Source organism: Chroicocephalus ridibundus, unplaced genomic scaffold, assembly GCF_963924245.1.
Source record: "Chroicocephalus ridibundus unplaced genomic scaffold, bChrRid1.1 SCAFFOLD_735, whole genome shotgun sequence".
NCBI lineage: Eukaryota > Metazoa > Chordata > Aves > Charadriiformes > Laridae > Chroicocephalus > Chroicocephalus ridibundus.
Window position 1 is genome coordinate 2,653 of NW_026961519.1, and position 17,960 is coordinate 20,612.

Sequence of the window (17,960 nt, forward strand, 5' to 3'; positions counted from 1 at the left end):
TCGGTGGGCGGGCCGAAGGGGGGGGGGGGGGGCGCGCGCCGCCTCACGTGGCGCCGCCTTGAGCCAATCGGCGCGCGGCGGCCATTTTGGGCGGGCGGCGCTCCCAATCAGCGGCGCCCGCGGGGGCGCGCGCGCGGCGGGCGGGGGCCAATCGGCGCGCGCCGCCGCCCTCGCGCGCCCCCCCCCCCCCCGTCCCCTCCCCCGCCCCTTCCCTCCCCCCCCCCCTTCCCCTCCCCTCACCCCCCCCCCCGCTTCCCTCCCCCTCCCCTCCCCCCCCCTCCCTCAGCGCGAGCCCCCCGCCCCTCCCCCACCCGCCGCCCCCCCTCAGCAGCGACCCCCCCCCCCGCCCCCCCCCCCCCTCACAGCGACCCCCCCCCCCCCGCCCTCGGCGACAGCGGCGACAGCGGCGACAGCGGCGACAGCGGCCCGGCCCCGCCATGGACCCCGCCAACTGGAGCAGCTTCATCTTCCAGGTGCGGGGGGGGGGGGGGGCGGTGTGAGGGGGGGGGGGTGTGAGGGGGGGGGGGCGCTGGGACACGGGCCCGGCTCCTACTGGGGACACTGGGGGCGCCGGCCGGGCCCGCGCTGGGGGCGCTGGGGACGCCGGGACACGGGCCGGGCTCGGACTGGGGACGCTGGTGGCGCTGGTGGCACCGGGGAGGGTCAGGCTGGGGGCGCTGGGACGCGGGGCAGGCTCGTACTGGGGGCACTGGGGACACTGGTGGCGCTGGGGACAGTGGTGGTGTTGGGGAGGGTCATACTGGGGGCACTGGGGGCACTGGGGAGGGCCATAGTGAGGACACTGGGGGCGCTGGGACATGGGCCAGGCTCATACTGGTGGCACTGGGGACACTGGTGGTGCTGGGACATGGGGCAGGCTCATACTGGTGGCACTGGGGACACTGGGGACACTGGTGGTGCTGGGGGGGCCATACTGGGGACACTGGTGGCGCTGGGACACAGGCCGGGCTCATACTGGTGGCACTGGTGGCACTGGGGACACTGGTGGCACTGGGACATGGGGCAGGCTCATACTGGTGGCACTGGGGACACTGGTGACACTGGTGGCACTGGGACATGGGGCAGGCTCATACTGGTGGCACTGGGGGCACTGGGGGCACTGGGGAGGGCCATACTGGGGACACTGGGGGCGCTGGGACACAGGCCAGGCTCATACTGGTGGCACTGGGGACACTGGTGACACTGGTGGCGCTGGGGAGGGTCATACTGGGGACACTGGTGGTGCTGGGAGACGGGCTAGGTTCATGCTGGGGACACTGGTGGGGCTGGTGACACTGGGGACACTGGGGAGGGTCACACTGGGGACACTGGGGGCGCTGGGACATGGGGCAGGCTCATACTGGTGGCACTGGGGACACTGGTGGCGCTGGGACACAGGCCGGGGTCATACTGGTGGCACTGGGGACACTGGTGACACTGGTGGCGCTGGGGAGGGTCATACTGGTGACACTGGTGGTGCTGGGACACGGGCTAGGTTCGTACTGGGGACACTGGTGGCGCTGGGGAGGGCCATACTAGGGACACTGGGGGCGCTGGGACACAGGCCGGGCTCATACTGGTGGCACTGGGGACACTGGGGACACTGGTGGCGCTGGGGACGATCATACTGGGGGTGCTGGTGACGCTGGGACACAGGCCAGGCTCATACTGGTGGCACTGGGGACACTGGGGACACTGGTGGCGCTGGTGGCACTGGGGAGGGTCACACTGGGGGCGCTGGGACACGGGGCAGGCTCGTACTGGTGGCACTGGGGACACTGGTAGCACTGGGGACACTGGTCAGGCTCATACTGGGGACACTGGTGGCACTGGGGACAGCGGTGGTGTTGGGGAGGGTCATACTGGTGGCACTGGGGACAGTGGGGACACTGGGGAGGGTCACACTGGGGACACTGGTGGTGCTGGGACACAGGCCAGGCTCGTACTGGGGACACAGGGGGCGCTGGTGGCACTGGGAGCGCTGGGGAGGGTCATACTGGGGACACTGGTGGTTCCAGTCAGGCTCATGCTGGTGGCACTGGTGGCGCTGGCAAGGGTTGTACTGGGGACACTGGGGACACTGGTCAGGCTCATACTGGGGACACTAGTGGCGCTGGGACACGGGGCAGGCTCATACTGGTGGCACTGGGGCCACTGGGGGCACTGGGGCCACTGGTGGTGTTGGGGAGGGTCATACTCGTGGCACTGGGGACACTGGTGGCACTGGGGAGGGCCATACTGGGGACACTGGGGGCGCTGGGACATGGGCCACGCTCATACTGGTGGCACTGGGGACACTGGGGGCACTGCGGACTCTGGGGAGGGTCATACTGGGGACACTGGTGGTGCTGGGACACGGGCCAGGCTCGTACTGGGGACACTGGTGGCGCTGGTGGCACTGGGAGCGCTGGGGAGGGTCATACTGGGGACACTGGTGGTTCCAGTCAGGCTCATGCTGGTGGCTCTGGGAAGGGTTGTACTGGGGACACTGGTGGCACTGGGGATGATCATACTGGGGGTGCTGGGGGCGCTGGGACACAGGCCAGGCTCATACTGGTGGCACTGGGGACACTGGGGAGGGTCATACTGGTGGTACTGGGGGCACTGGTGGCTCTGGGGACAGTGGTGGTGTTGGGGAGGGTCATACTGGTGGCACTGGTGGCACTGGGACATGGGGCAGACTCATACTGGTGGCACTGGGGACACTGGTGGCACTGGTGGTATTGGGGAGGGTCATACTGGGGACACTGGTGGCACTGGGGGGGGCCATACTGGGGACACTGGGGGCGCTGGGACATGGGCCAGGCTCATACTGGTGGCACTGGGGACACTGGGGACGCTGGGGAGGGCCATACTGGTGACACTGGTGGTGCTGGAGCACGGGCCAGGCTCGTACTGGGGACACTGGGGACACTAGTGGCACTGGGGAGGGTCATGCTGGTGGCACTGGGGACACTGGGGAGGGTCGTACTCGGGACACTGGTGGCACTGGGGACACTGGTGGCACTGGGGAGGGCCATACTGGGGACACTGGTGGCGCTGGGACATGGGGCAGGCTCCTACTGGTGGCACTGGGGACACTGGTGACACTGGTGGTGCTGGTGGCACCAGTCAGGTTCATGCTGGTGGCACTGGGGACACTGGTGGTGTTGGGGAGGGTCACACTGGGGACACTGGGGACGCTGGGACATGGGCCAGGCTCGTACTGGTGGCACTGGGGACACTGGTGGTGTTGGGGAGGGTCACACTGGGGACACTGGGGACGCTGGGACATGGGCCAGGCTCGTACTGGTGGCACTGGGAACACTGGTGGCACTGGTGGTGTTGGGGAGGGTCATACTGGTGGCACTGGGGAGGGCCATACTGGGGACACTGGGGGTGCTGGGACACGGGGCAGGCTCATACTAGGGACACTGGGGACACTGGTCGTGAGGACACTGGTGGCACTGGTGTTACTGGTGGCACTAGTGGTGCTGGTGGCACCAGTTAGGCTCATATTGGTGGCACTGGGGGCACTGGTGGCACCAGTTGGGTTCATACTGGTGACACAGGGGGCGCTGGGACATGGGCTGGGCTCGTACTGGTGGCACTGGGGACACTGGGGAGGGTCATACTGGTGGCACTGGGGACACTGATGGCGCTGGTGGCTCCAGTCAGGCTCATGCTGGTGGCACTGGGGACACTGGGGAGGGTCGTACTGGGGACACTGGGGACTCTGGTGGCACTGGTCAGGCTCATACTGGGGACACTGGTGGCACTGGGACGTGGGGCAGGCTCCTACTGGTGGCACTGGGGACACTGGTGGCACCAGTCAGGCTGGTACCAGGGACACTGGGGGCACTGGTGGCACTGGGGAGGGCCATACTGGGGACACTGGTGGCACTGGGACGTGGGGCAGGCTCCTACTGGTGGCACTGGGGACACTGGTGGCACCAGTCAGGCTGGTACCGGGGACACTGGGGGCACTGGTGGCACTGGGGAGGGCCATACTGGGGACACTGGTGGCGCTGGGGGTCTTGGTGGCACACGGTGACCACGAGGGTGACGGTGGCCCTGGAGGTCACGGTGGCCCTCGGTGTCATGGTGGCCACGGTGGCCCTGGTGGCCCTGGGGGTTGTGGTGACCATGGAGGTCATGGTGGCCCAAGTGCTCATGGTGGCCATGGGCGTCATGGTGGCCACGGTGGCCATGGGAGTCATGGTGGCACTTGGGGTCATGGTGGCCCTCGTGGTCATGGTGACACTGGTGGCCATGGTGGCCATGGGAGTCATGGTGGCCTTGGAGGTCATGGTGGCCCTCGTGGTCATGGTGACACTGGTGGCCATGGTGGCCATGGGAGTCATGGTGGCCTTGGAGGTCATGGTGGCCCTCATGGTCATGGTGGCCCAAGTGGTCATGGGGACACTCATGGTCGTGGTGGTCCTAGAGATCATGGTGGCCACGGTGGCCATGGGAGTCATGGTGGCCTTGGAGGTCATGGTGGCCCTCGTGGTCATGGTGACACTGGTGGTCATGGTGGCCATGGGAGTCATGGTGGCACTGGGGGTCATGGTGGCCCTTGAGGTCATGGCGACCCTGGAGCTCATGGTAGCCATGGTGGCCTTGGTCACGCTCATGGTCACGGTGGCCCTGGAGATCACGATGGCCCTGGTGGCCCTGGTGGCCATGGTGACATGGGTAGTCACAGTGGTAACGGTGGTCATGGTGGCCTTGGGAGGTCACGGTGACACTCGTGGTCATGGTGGCCTTGGGGGTCGGGGTGGTCGTGGTGACACTGGTGGTCATGGTGGCCGTGGAGGTCATGGAGGTCATGGTGACACTGCTGGTCAGGGTGGCTCTGGAGCTTATGGTGGCCCTTGAGGTCACGGTGGGCATGGTAGTCATGGTGGCCCTAGAGCTCATGGTGGCCATGGTGGCCATGGAGGTCATGGTGGGCATCGTGATCATGGTGGCCCTAGAAGTCACGATGGCAGTCATGGTTATGATGGCCATGGAGATCATGGTGACACTCATGGCTATGGTGGCCATGGAGATCATGGTGGCCACGGTGGTCATGATGGATCTAGAGATCATGGTGACAGTCATGGTCACGGTGGCCATGGAGGTCATGGTGGCCCTAGATGTCATGGTGATGCTCGTGGTCATGGTGGCCATGGTGGTCATGGTGGCCACGGAGGTCATGGTGGCCCTAGAGATCATGGTGACGCTCATGGCCATGGAGGCCATGGCGGCCATGGTGGCCCTAGAGGCCCTGGAGGCCATGGTGGCCCTAGAGGTCATGGTGACACTCCTGGCCATGGTGGCCGTGGGGGCCATGGTGACACTCATGGCTATGGTGGCCATGGAGGTCATGATGGCCATGGAGGTCATGGTGGCCCTAGAGGTCATGGTGACGCTCATGGCCATGGTGGCCATGGTGGCCATGGAGGTCATGATGGCCGTAGAGGTCATGGTGCCAGTCATGGTCCTGGTGGCCATGGTGACACTCATGACTATGGTGGTCATGGAGGCCACAGTGGCCCTACAGGTCATGGTGATGCTCATGGGCATGGAGGCCATGGTGGTCATAGTGGCTATAGAGATCATGGTGGTCATGGTGGCCCTAGAGGCCGTGGTGGCTATGGAGGCCATGGTGGCCATGGTGGCCCTAGAGGTCATGGTGACAGCCATGGTCATGGTGGCCATGGAGGTCATGCTGGCCATGGGGGCCATGGTGGCCCTAGAGCTCATGGTGACGCTCACGGCCATGGTGGCCATGGTGACCCTAGAGGTCATGGTGACGCTCATGGCCATGGTGGCCATGGTGGCCCTAGAGGTCACAGTGGCCATGGAGGCCATGGTGGCCCTAGAGGCCATGGTGGCCATGGTGACCATGGGGGTTGTGGAGGCCATGGTGGCCATGGAGCTCATGATGGCCCTAGAGCTCATGGTGACGCTCACAGCCATGGGGGCCACGGAGGCCATGATGGCCCTAGAGGCCATGGTGGCCATGGTGGCCCTAGAGCTCATGGTGATGCTCACGGCCATGGTAGCCATGGTGGCCCTAGAGCTCATGGTGACACTCATGGCCATGGGGGCCACGGTGGCCATGATGGCCCTAGAGGCCATGGTGGCCATGGTGGCCGTGGGGGTTGTGGAGGCCATGGTGGCCCCAGAGCTCATGGTGACACTCATGGCCATGGGGGCCACGGTGGCCATGATGGCCCTAGAGGCCATGGTGGCCATGGTGGCCATGGGGGTTGTGGAGGCCACGGTGGCCCTAGAGCTCATGGTGACGCTCATGGCCATGGGGGCCATGGTGGCCATGATGGCCCTAGAGGCCATGGTGGCCATGGTGGCCATGGGGGTTGTGGAGGCCATGGTGGCCATGGAGGTCACGGTGGCCCTAGAGCTCATGGTGACGCTCATGGCCATGGTGGCCATGGTGGCCATGGTGGCCATGGGGGTTGTGGAGGCCATGGTGGCCATGGAGGTCACGGTGGCCCTAGAGCTCATGGTGACGCTCACGGCCATGGTGGCCATGGTGGCCATGGTGGCCCTAGAGCTCATGTGAAGCTCATGGCCATGGAGGCCATGGTGGCCCTAGAGCTCATGGTGACACTCATGGCCATGGGGGCCACGGTGGCCATGATGGCCCTAGAGGCCATGGTGGCCATGGGGGTTGTGGAGGCCATGGTGGCCCTAGAGGTCATGGTGATGCTCATGGCTGTGGGGGCCACGGTGGCCATGATGGCCCTAGAGGCCATGGTGGCCATGGCGGCCATGGGGGTTCTGGAGGCCATGGTGGCCATGGAGGTCACGGTGGCCCTAGAGCTCATGGTGACGCTCATGGCCATGGGGGCCACAGTGGCCATGGTGGCCCTAGAGCTCGTGGTGACGCTCATGGCCCTGGTGGCCATGGTGGCCATGGTGGCCATGGTGGCCCTAGAGCTCATGGTGACGCTCATGGCCATGGGGGCCATGGTGGCCATGATGGCCCTAGAAGCCATGGTGGCCATGGTGGCCATGGAGGTCATGGTGGCGCTAGAGCTCATGGTGACACTCACGGCCACGGTGGCCATGGTGGCCCTAGAGCTCATGGTGACACTCATGGCCATGGTGGCCATGGTGGCCCTAGAGCTCATGGCAACGCTCATGGCTGTGGGGGCCCCGGTGGCCGCGGCGGCCCTTGAGGCCCTGGTGGCCGTGGTGGCCACGGTGGCCCTAGAGCTCATGGTGACGCTCATGGCCATGGTGGCCCTGGTGGCCCTAGAGCTCGTGGTGACGCTCATGGCCATGGGGGCCACAGTGGCCATGATGGCCATGGTGGCCATGGGGGTTGTGGAGGCCATGGTGGCCATGGAGGTCACGGTGGCCCTAGAGCTCATGGTGATGCTCACGGCTACAGTGGCCATGGTGGCCATAGAGCTCATGGTGACAGTCATGGCCATGGGGGCCACGGTGGCCATGATGGCCCTAGAAGCCATGGTGGCCATGGAGGTCATGGTGGCCCTAGAGCTCATGGTGACGCTCACGGCCACGGTGGCCATGGTGGCCCTAGAGCTCATGGCGACGCTCATGGCCATGGGGGCCATGGTGGCCATGATGGCCCTAGAAGCCATGGTGGCTATGGAGGTCACGGTGGCCCTAGAGCTCATGGTGACACTCATGGCCATGGGGGCCACGGTGGCCATGATAGCCCTAGAGGCCATGGTGGCCATGGTGGCCCTAGAGCTCGTGGTGACGCTCATGGCCATGGTGGCCATGGTGGCCATGGTGGCCCTAGAGCTCATGGTGATGCTCATGGCCATGGGGGCCACGGTGGCCATGATGGCCCTAGAGGCCATGGTGGCCATGGTGGCCATGGGGGTTGTGGAGGCCATGGTGGCCCTAGAGCTCATGGTGACACTCATGGCCATGGGGGCCGTGGTGGCCATGATAGCCCTAGAGGCCATGGTGGCCATGGTGGTCATGGGGGTTGTGGAGGCCATGGTGGCCATGGAGGTCACGGTGGCCCTAGAGCTCATGGTGACGCTCATGGCCATGGTGGCCATGGTGGCCCTAGAGCTCATGGTGATGCTCATGGCCATGGGGGCCGTGGTGGCCATGATGGCCCTAGAGGCCATGGTGGCCATGGTGGTCATGGGGGTTGTGGAGGCCATGGTGGCCATGGTGGCCATGGTGGCCCTAGAGCTCATGGCGACGCTCATGGCTTTGGGGGCCCTGGTGGCCGCGGCGGCCCTCGAGGTGCCCCGCGTCCCCGCTGAGCCCCCGCTGTCCCCTCCCGCAGGCGGCCGCCCCCCCTCCCCCCACGGGCCCGGCCGAGGCGCTGCAGGTGGAGCTGCTGCCGGTGCTGCCCCCCCAGCCCTCCCCCGGCCCCTCCGCCGCCACCACCGTGGACGCCGCCGCCCTCAAACCCCCCGACCCTCCTCCTCCTCCTCCTCCTCCTCCTCCTCCTCCTCCTCCTCCGCCGCCGCCTCCGCCGCCTCCTCCCTTGGCCCCGTCGCCCGTCGCCGACCCCCCCCCGCCGGTGCCGGTGCCGCCGCCGGTGCCCCCCGCCCAGCGCAAGGCCCGCGGCAAAGGCCCCTACGTCTGCTCCCTCTGCGCCAAGGAGTTCAAGAACGGCTACAACCTGCGGCGCCACGAGGCCATCCACAGCGGCTCCAAGACCCCCCGGCCCCCCGCCGCCGCCATGAAGATGCCCACCATGGTGCCCCTCAGCCTCCTGAGCGTGGCGGGGGGCGATGGCGGCGGCGGAGGGGGGATGGCGGCGGCGGCGGCGGGCGGCGCGGCGGGGGCCAAGCGGGCGCGGAAGAGCCACGCCTGCGAGATGTGCGGCAAGGCCTTCCGCGACGTCTACCACCTGAACCGCCACAAGCTGTCGCACTCGGACGAGAAGCCCTACCAGTGCCCCGTCTGCCAGCAGCGCTTCAAGCGCAAGGACAGGATGAGTTACCACGTCCGCTCCCACGAGGGGGCCGTCCACAAGCCCTACGTCTGCAGCCACTGCGGCAAGAGCTTCTCCAGGTCGGGGGGGGGGGGGACACGGGGGGGACACGGGGGGGACACGGTGGCGGTGGTGGCCACGGTGGTGGTGGTGGTGGAGGTGGTGGAGGTGGTGGAGGTGGTGGGAAGGGGAGGCGATGGGGGCGTGGAGGGTCAGGGGATGTGGGGGGCATGCAGGGGGGTTGGGGGGCATGGGGGGATGTGGGGACGTGGGGGATGTGGGGGATGTGGGGGGACATGGGGGGTAAGAAGGACATGGGGAACACATGGGGACATGGGGGACATGGGGACATGGGGGGATGTGGGGACGTGCGGGACATGGGGGACATGGGGGGACATGGGGGATGTGGGGGGTAAGAAGAACATGGAGAGTAAGAAGAATATGGGGGACACATGGGGACATGGGGACATGGGGGACATGGGGGGACATGGGGACATGGGGGGTAAGAAGGACATGGGGGACACATGGGGACATGGGGGATATGGGGACATGGGGGGATGTGGGGACATGGGGGGTAAGAAGGACATGGGGGACACATGGGGACATGGGGGATATGGGGACATGGGGGGATGTGGGGGATGTGGGGGACGTGGGGGGACGTGGGGACGTGGGGGGTAAGAAGAACATGGGGGACACATGGAGACATGGGGGGATGTGGGGACGTGGGGGGACATGGGGGACGTGGGGACGTGGGGGATGTGGGGGACATGTGGGGACATGGGGACATGGGGGGTAAGAAGGACATGGGGGACACATGGGGACATGGGGGACATGGGGGGATGTGGGGGATGTGGGGGGACATGGGGACTTGGGGACATGGGGGATGTGGGGACATGGGGGATGTGGGGGGATGTGGGGGATGTGGGGGACATGTGGGGACATGGGGACATGGGGGGTAAGAACATGGGGGACACATGGGGACATGGGGGACATGGGGGGACGTGGGGGACATGGGGGATGTGGGGGACGTGGGGGGACGTGGGGACATGGGGGGTAAGAAGGACATGGGGGACACATGGGGACATGGGGGACATGGGGGGACATGGGGGACATGGGGACGTGGGGACATGGGGACGTGGGGGGACGTGGGGACATGGGGGGACATGGGGACATGGGGGACATGGGGACATGGGGGGACATGGGGGACATGGGGACATGGGGGACGTGGGGACATGGGGGGACATGGGGGACATGGGGACATGGGGGGTAAGAAGAACATGGGGGACATGGGGGGACATGGGGGGACATGGGGACGTGGGGACATGGGGACGTGGGGGGACGTGGGGACACATGGGGACGTGGGGGGACGTGGGGACACATGGGGACATGGGGGACATGGGGGACATGGGGAGTTGTGGGGGGGTTGGGGGATCATGGGGGTCACGGTGGGGCTGGGGGTGGTGGTGGCCATGGTGGCCCTGCGAGATGATGGTGGTGGTGGCCATGGTGACACTGGTGGCCATGGTGGCCTTGGTGGCCCTGGTGGCCTTGGGGACACCGGTGGCCCTGGGGTGATGGGGACACTGGTAGCCATGGGGACACTGGTGGCCACGGTGGCTTTGGTAGCCATGGGGACACTGGTGGCCCTGGGGACGCTGGAGGCCAGGGTGGCTTTGGTGGCCATGGGGACACTGGTGGCCCTGGGGTGACGGGGACACTGGTAGCCATGGTTGCCATGGTGGCCATGGGCACACTGGTGGCCACGGTGGCCTTGGTGGCCGTGGGGGCACTGGTGGCTCTGGAGCCGCTGGTGGCCCCGGTGGCCCTGGTGGCCTTGGTGGGCTCACGGTGGCACCCGAGGCCCCGGTGGCCGTGGTGGCCACGCTGCTGGTGGCCCTGGTGGCTTGGACGGGCCTTGAGCTCCCAGTGCTGCCTCAACTCCCGGTGGCCGTGGTGGCCGGGGGGGGGCTACCGGTGGCCATGGTGGCCGGGGGGGGGGCTACCGGTGGCCATGGTGGCCGGGGGGGGCTACAGGTGGCCCCGGTGGCCACCGTGACCCCCACGTGTCCCCCCCCCAGGCCCGACCACCTCAACAGCCACGTCCGGCAGGTCCACTCCACCGAGCGTCCCTTCAAGTGCGAGGTGGGTCCTTCCCCCCCCCCCCTGCCCCCGGTGCGGCCCCACGGCTGCCCCACGGCTGCCCCACGGCGTGGCCCTGTCCCCCCCCATCCCCCCCCCAGACCTGCGAGGCGGCGTTTGCCACCAAGGACCGGCTGCGAGCCCACACGGTGCGGCACGAGGAGAAGGTGCCGTGTCACGTCTGCGGGAAGCTGCTCAGCGCCGCCTACATCTCCGACCACATGAAGGTCCACGGGCAGGGCCCCAACCACGTCTGCGAGCTCTGCAACAAAGGTGGGGGGCGCCGCGCCGTGGGGCAGGCTGTGGGGCAGGCCGTGGGGCAGGGGGAGCCCTGAGGGACTCGGTTTTCGGCTGGTGGATCTACTAAGGGTTGGTTCTCCTGGTGCTGTGGGGCACGTGGGCACCATCCGAGGTCGGGTTTATGTCGCTATGGGGCAGGACGTGGGGTGGGATGTGGGGCGGGATGTGGGGCAGGCCGTGGGGCAGGCTATGGGGCCTGGGGAGCCATGAGGGACTCAGTTTTCAGGTGGTGGATCTCTGTGGGGTTGGTTCTCCTGGTGCTGTGGGGCACGTGGGCGCCATCCGAGGTCGGGTTTATGTCGCTATGGGGCAGGATGTGGGGCAGACCATGGGGCAGGCCATGAGACAGGCTATGGGGCAGGCTGTGGGGCAGGGGGAGCCCTGAGGGACTCAGTTCTTGGGTGGTGGATCTACCAAAGGTTGGTTCTCCTGGTGCTGTGGGGCACGTGGGCACCATCCGAGGTCAGGTTTATGTCGCTATGGGGCAGAACATGGGGTGGGATGTGGGGCAGGCCGTGGGGCAGGCCATGGGACAGGCTATGGGGCAGGGGGAGCCATGAGGAACTCAGTTTTCAGGTGGTGGATCTACCAAGGGTTGGTTCTCCTGGTGCTATGGGGCACATGGGCACAATCCGACATGGCGTTCACGTCGCTATGGGGCAGGATGTGGGGCAGGCCGTGGGGCAGGCCGTGGGGCAGGCTGTGGGGCAGGCTGTGGGGCAGGGGGAGCCATGAGGGACTCGGTTTTCGGCTGGTGGATCTACCAAGCGTTGGTTCTCCTGGTGCTGTGGGGCACGTGGGCACCATTCGAGGTCAGGTTTATGTCGCTATGGGGCAGGACATGGGGTGGGATGTGGGGCAGGCTGTGGGGCAGGCTGTGGGGCAGGGGGAGCCCTGAGGGACTCGATTTTCGGCTGGTGGATCTACCAAGGGTTGGTTCTCCTGGTGCTATGGGGCACGTGGGCAACATCTGAGGTCGGGTTTATGTCGCTATGGGGCAGGATGTGGGGCAGACCATGGGGCAGGCCATGGGACAGGCTATGGGGCAGGGGGAGCCCTGAGCGACTCGGTTTTCAGGTGGTGGATCTCTGTGGGGTTGGTTCTCCTGGTGCTGTGGGGCACGTGGGCACCATCCGAGGTCAGTTTTATGTCGCTATGGGGCAGGACATGGGGTGGGATGTGGGGCAGGCTGTGGGGCAGGCTGTGGGGCAGGGGGAGCCCTGAGGGACTGGGTTCTTGGGTGGTGGATCTACCAAAGTTTGGTTCTCCTGGTGCTGTGGGGCACGTGGGCACCATCCGAGGTCAGGTTTATGTCGCTATGGGGCAGGATGTGGGGCAGACCATGGGGCAGGCTGTGGGACAGGCTATGGGGCAGGGGGAGCCATGAGGAACTCAGTTTTCAGGTGGTGGATCTCTGTGGGGTTGGTTCTCCTGGTGCTGTGGGGCACGTGGGCACCATCTGAGGTCAGGTTTATGTCGCTATGGGGCAGGATGTGGGGTGGGATGTGGGGCAGGCTGTGGGGCAGGCTATGGGGCAGGGGGAGCCCTGAGGAACTGGGTTCTTGGGTGGTGGATCTACCAAAGTTTGGTTCTCCTGGTGCTGTGGGGCACGTGGGCACAATCCGACATGGCGTTCACGTCGCTATGGGGCAGGATGTGGGGCAGACCATGGGGCAGGCCATGGGGCAGGCCGTGGGGCAGGGGGAGCCCTGAGGAACTCGTTTTTCGGGTGGTGGATCTACCAAGGGTTGGTTCTCCTGGTGCTGTGGGGCACGTGGGCACCATCCGAGGTCGGGTTTATGTCGCTATGGGGCAGGACATGGGGTGGGATGTGGGGCAGCCTATGGGGCAGGCTGTGGGGCAGGGGGAGCCCTGAGGGACTCGGTTCATGGGTGGTGGATCTACCAAAGGTTGGTTCTCCTGGTGCTGTGGGGCACGTGGGCACAATCCGATGTGGGGTTCACGTCGCTATGGGGCAGGATGTGGGGCAGACCATGGGGCAGGCTGTGGGGCAGGCTATGGGGCAGGGGGAGCCCTGAGGGACTCGGTTTTCGGCTGGTGGATCTACCAAGGGTTGGTTCTCCTGGTGCTGTGGGGCACGTGGGCACCATCCGCCGTGGGGTTCGTGTCGCTATGGGGCAGGGTTTGGGGCCCAGGCTCTGTGGGGCACAGATTCTATGGGGTCGAGGCTCTATGGGGCGCTGATCTGTGGGGCAGAGGCCGCGTGGGGCGCAGGATCAGCATCCCAGGTGGGGCGGCCGTTGCCGTGGGGCAGAGGCGCTGTGGGGCAGAGGCTCTATGGGGCACCGCCCCACAGTCCCCTGCTCCTATGGGGCACTGCCCCACGGCTCCCGGGCTCTATGGGTCACTACTCTATGGGTCCCAGGCTCTATGGGGCACCATTCTATGGGTCCCAGGCCCTATGGGTCACTGCCCCACGGCTCTTGCGCTCTATGGGGCACCATTCTGTGGGTCCCAGGTTCTATGGGTCGCTGCCCCACACCTTCTAGGCCCTATAGGGCACCGTTCTATGGGTCGCAGGCTCTATGGGTCACTAGTCTATGGGTCTGAACCTCTATGGGTCACTGCTCTATGGGTCCCAGGCCCTATGGGGCACCATTCTATGGGTCCCAGGTTCTATGGGTCGCTGCCCCACGGCTTCTCAGGTTCTATGGGGCACTAGCATATGGGTCCCAGGCTCTATAGGGTACTAATCTATGGGTCCCAGGCGCTATGGGGCACTACTCTATGGGTCCCAGGCCCTATGGGGCACCATTCTATGGGTCCCACGCTCTATGGGTCACTAGTCTGTGGGTCCGAACCAATATGGGTCACTACTCTATGGGTCCCAGGCTCTATGGGTCGCTGCCCCACGGCTCTTGGGCCCTATGGGGCACCATTCTATGGGTCCCAGGCTCTATGGGTCGCTGCCCCACGGCTCTTGGGCCCTATGGGGCACCATTCTATGGGTCCCAGGCTCTATGGGTCGCTGCCCCACGGCTCTTGGGCCCTATGGGGCACCATTCTATGGGTCCCAGGCTCTATGGGTCGCTGCCCCACGGCTCTTGGGCCCTATGGGGCACCATTCTATGGGTCCCAGGCTCTATGGGTCGCTGCCCCACGGCTCTTGGGCCCTATGGGGCACCATTCTATGGGTCCCAGGCTCTATGGGTCGCTGCCCCACGGCTCTTGGGCCCTATGGGGCACCATTCTATGGGTCCCAGGCTCTATGGGTCGCTGCCCCACGGCTCTTGGGCCCTATGGGGCACCATTCTATGGGTCCCAGGCTCTATGGGTCGCTGCCCCACGGCTCTTCGGCCCTATGGGGCACCATTCTATGGGTCCCAGGCTCTATGGGTCGCTGCCCCACGGCTCTTGGGCTCTATGGGGCACTACTCGACGGGTCCGAGGCCCCATAACCCCCCGCCCCACGGCTCCCAGACCCTCCACCTCCCCCCCCACCCCTCCCTATGGGTCGTGCCCCCCAAGTGCTGTGGGTCTGACCCCCACCCACCACAGGCAAGGCCCGGCTGCGGGGGGGGGGGATGGGGGGGACGGGACGGTTGGGGGGCAGAGGGGGGGCGGGGGGGGGGACACACGTGGGGCGGGTTGGGGGGCAGAGAAATGGGGGGGGGGTTGGGGGGGGCAGGGAGAGGGTGTGGGGCTGGGGTGGGGGGCGGACACAGAGAGGGTGGGAGCCCTGCCCCATAGCGTGGGAGTCCTGCCCCATAGAGCCCGGGAGTCCTGCCCCATAGAGCGTGGGAGTCCTGCCCCATAGAGCGTGGGAGTCGTGCCCCATAGAGCCCGGGAGTCCTGCCCTATAGCATGGAAGTCCTGCCCCATAGAGCCTGGGGTGGGGGTCAGACCCATAGAGCCCGGGAGTCCTGCCCCATAGCGTGGGATTCCTGCCCCATAGACGCTGAGGTGGAGATCGGACCCATAGATGGAGCCTGGGGTGGGGGTCGGACCCATAGAGGCTGGTTGTCCTGCCCCATAGAGACTGGGAGTCCTGCCCCATAGACCCTGAGATGGGGGTCGGACCCATAGATGGAGCCTGGTGTGGGAGTCCTGCCCCATAGACGAGGCTGTGAGTCCTGCCCCATAGAGCTGGGGGGGGAGGGGAGACACACAGTACTTGGGGGGCAGCCCCATAGAGCCTGGGGTGGGGGGGAGAGAGCTGGGGAACGGAGGGGGCGTACTTGGGGGGCAGCCCCATAGATCCAGATAGAGCCTGGGACTCCTGCCCCATAGCGGGGGGGGGGGGGGGCTGTGGGGCGGGGATCCGTGGGTCGCGGCGGATCCGTGGGGTGACGCCGTTCCCCGCCCCACACACAGGCGCCGGCGAGTCCTGCCCCATGGCGGCCCCCGGCCCCCCGGCCCCCGCCGTGGCCGTTCTCCCCATGGAGGGGGCCCCGGGGGGCAGCCAGCCCTGGTGAGGGCCTGCCCCACGGCGCCTGCCCCACGGCGCCTGCCCCACGGCCAAGGAGAGACCCGCCGCCGAGGAGAGACCCACGGATATGGGGTGCCCCACGGATATGGGGCCCCCCATGGCGATGAGGAGCCCCATAGCCACCCGGAACCCCGCCTGCCCCACGGATATGGGGCGCCCCACGGATGCGGGGCGCCCCATAGCGAAGAGGAAACACAACCCCCCCCCACCCAGCGACGACGCGGCTCTCCCGCCCCACGGATATGGGGCGCCCCACGGCGACGAGGAGCCCCACGGAGATGAGGAACGCGCCCACCTGCCCCACGGATATGGGGCGCCCCATAGCGACGAGGAGCCCCGTAACCAGGAGGAGCCCTCCCTGCCCCACGGATATGGGGCGCCCCATGGCAACACGGCCACGAGAAACCTCTCCTGCCTCCCCGTTGTGGGGCGCCCCACAGATAGGGGGCGCCCCACGGCGATGGGAAATCCCGCGGCCATGAGCAACGTCTCCTGCCCCATGGATATGGGGCGCCCCATAGCGACGAGGAGCCCCGTAGCCACCTGGAACCTCTCCTGCCCCACGCATATGGGGCGCCCCACGGATAACGGGGCGCCCCATAGCGACGAGGAGCCCCACGGCGAAGCAGAAACTCCCCTCCCCCCCCCCCCATCCTGCCCCACGGATGTGGGGCGCCCCACGGCGCTATGGGGCCGCTCGGGCACCCCCCCCCCCCACGCTCTGATTGGTCGCGGAGAGGAAGGGGGCGGGGCCAGCGCAGCGTGACGTCACGGCCCCGCCCACACGCCGTCGGGGCCCCTCCCCCTCCCCCCAACCCCTCCCCCCCCCCCCCCGGCCTCTGTTTGGCCCCAAAATTCTGTAATTTCCCCCCGAAAAAAATTCCATTTTTTTCCCCCCCTTTAAAAGTGGTTTTTTTTGTTCTTGTTGCTCAAAATCGCGGGTTTTCGCCTTAAAATGCCGCCTCCCCTCCCCCAACCCCAGCGGTTTCCCCCCAAAATGACCCTCATTTCCCCCCCATTAGAGGTTTTTTTCCCCCAAATTCTGCTTTTTTTGCCCCAAAATTCCGCTTTCCCTCCAAAAAAAACAAAAAAAATCGCATTTTTCTTTCCAAATTTTACCTTTTCCCTTCAAAATTTCTCTTTCCCGCCAAAATTCTCTTCCTTTTCCCCAAATCCTGCGTTTTGCCGCTATTTTTTCCCCTCAAAATTCTTGTTTTTCCTCCCAAATTTTCCGTTTTTCCTCTCAAAATTTGCATTTTTATTCCCTAAAAAATATAACTCTGGAGGTATTTTACCCAAATTCTGCTTTTTTCCCCTCACAAATTCGGGATTTTTCCCTAAAATGGTGAGTTTTTTTTCTCCCTCAAATCATTTTTTCCTCCAAAATTCTGTTTTTCCCCCAAATTCTATATTTTACCCCCAAAACTGTATTTATTTTGCCAAAATCCCGATTTTTTCCCCCCCCCAAAATTCTCATTTTTTTTTCCCCACAAATTTTATTTTTTTCCTCCCAAATTCTTTCTCCCCCAAAATCTGGGTTTTCCCCATTAAAAAAAAAAAAAAATTCCATTTATTTTGCCCAAATTCCTTTCTTTTGCCCTCGGAATTTTTTTCCCCTCAAATTGGTTTTTTTTTTTGTTTGTTTTTTCCAAATTCTGATTTGTCACAAAATCCTGGAACTTTTTCCCTGAAAAATTTTCACCCCCCCCAAAAAAAAAAATCAATTTTCCCTAAATCTCGATAAGTTTTTCCCCAAAAGTAGATTTTTTTCCTCAAAATTGTGGCGTTTTACCACAAGTTTTTTTTCTATTTTTCAAAACTGCAACTTTTTCCCTGAACTTGGGCCTTTTCCCCCCCAAAATCAGACATTTCGCCTCAAAAAGTCTTTTTTTTCCCGAACTTTGGGGTTTTTTTTTTCCTTCCCCCCAAAATTTTATTTTTTTCCCGCCAAATCCCACTTTCCCGCCAAAATTTCCCATTTTCCCCCCATCAAATTCCCGCGTTTTCCCGCCAAAACTCCCCGTCCCCTCCCCGGGATGGGCGTGGCCGGAAACGGGGCGTACCCGGAAGTGAGTCGGATGCGGGAGCGAGGGCATTTCCGGAAGTGGGGCGTGGCCGGAAGGGGGGGGGGGGGGAGGACGTAGC

General features: G+C 65.0%; 1 protein-coding gene across 1 annotated transcript; it reads left to right on the forward strand.

Annotated features, from left to right (window-relative positions):
• Nucleotides 1–388: 388 nt before the first annotated feature.
• MAZ (MYC associated zinc finger protein) lies at nt 389–16,440 on the forward strand. Its single transcript, XM_063322006.1, has 5 exons — nt 389–473; nt 8,270–9,006; nt 11,005–11,068; nt 11,167–11,338; nt 15,701–16,440. The coding sequence occupies exons 1-5, from the start codon at nt 438–440 to the stop codon at nt 15,799–15,801; spliced, it is 1,110 nt and encodes a 369-aa protein (XP_063178076.1). The 5' UTR covers nt 389–437; the 3' UTR covers nt 15,802–16,440.
• Nucleotides 16,441–17,960: the final 1,520 nt, after the last annotated feature.

What these genes read in the sequence shown, in the direction of transcription:
- MAZ (XM_063322006.1), top strand. Translation starts at nt 438, where the DNA reads ATGGACCCCGCCAACTGGAGCAGCTTCATCTTCCAG. An exon ending in GGAGCAGCTTCATCTTCCAG is followed by an intron (nt 474 to 8,269) that starts GTGCGGGGGGGG and finishes CCCCTCCCGCAG; the next exon opens with GCGGCCGCCCCCCCTCCCCC. An exon ending in AGCGTCCCTTCAAGTGCGAG is followed by an intron (nt 11,069 to 11,166) that starts GTGGGTCCTTCC and finishes TCCCCCCCCCAG; the next exon opens with ACCTGCGAGGCGGCGTTTGC.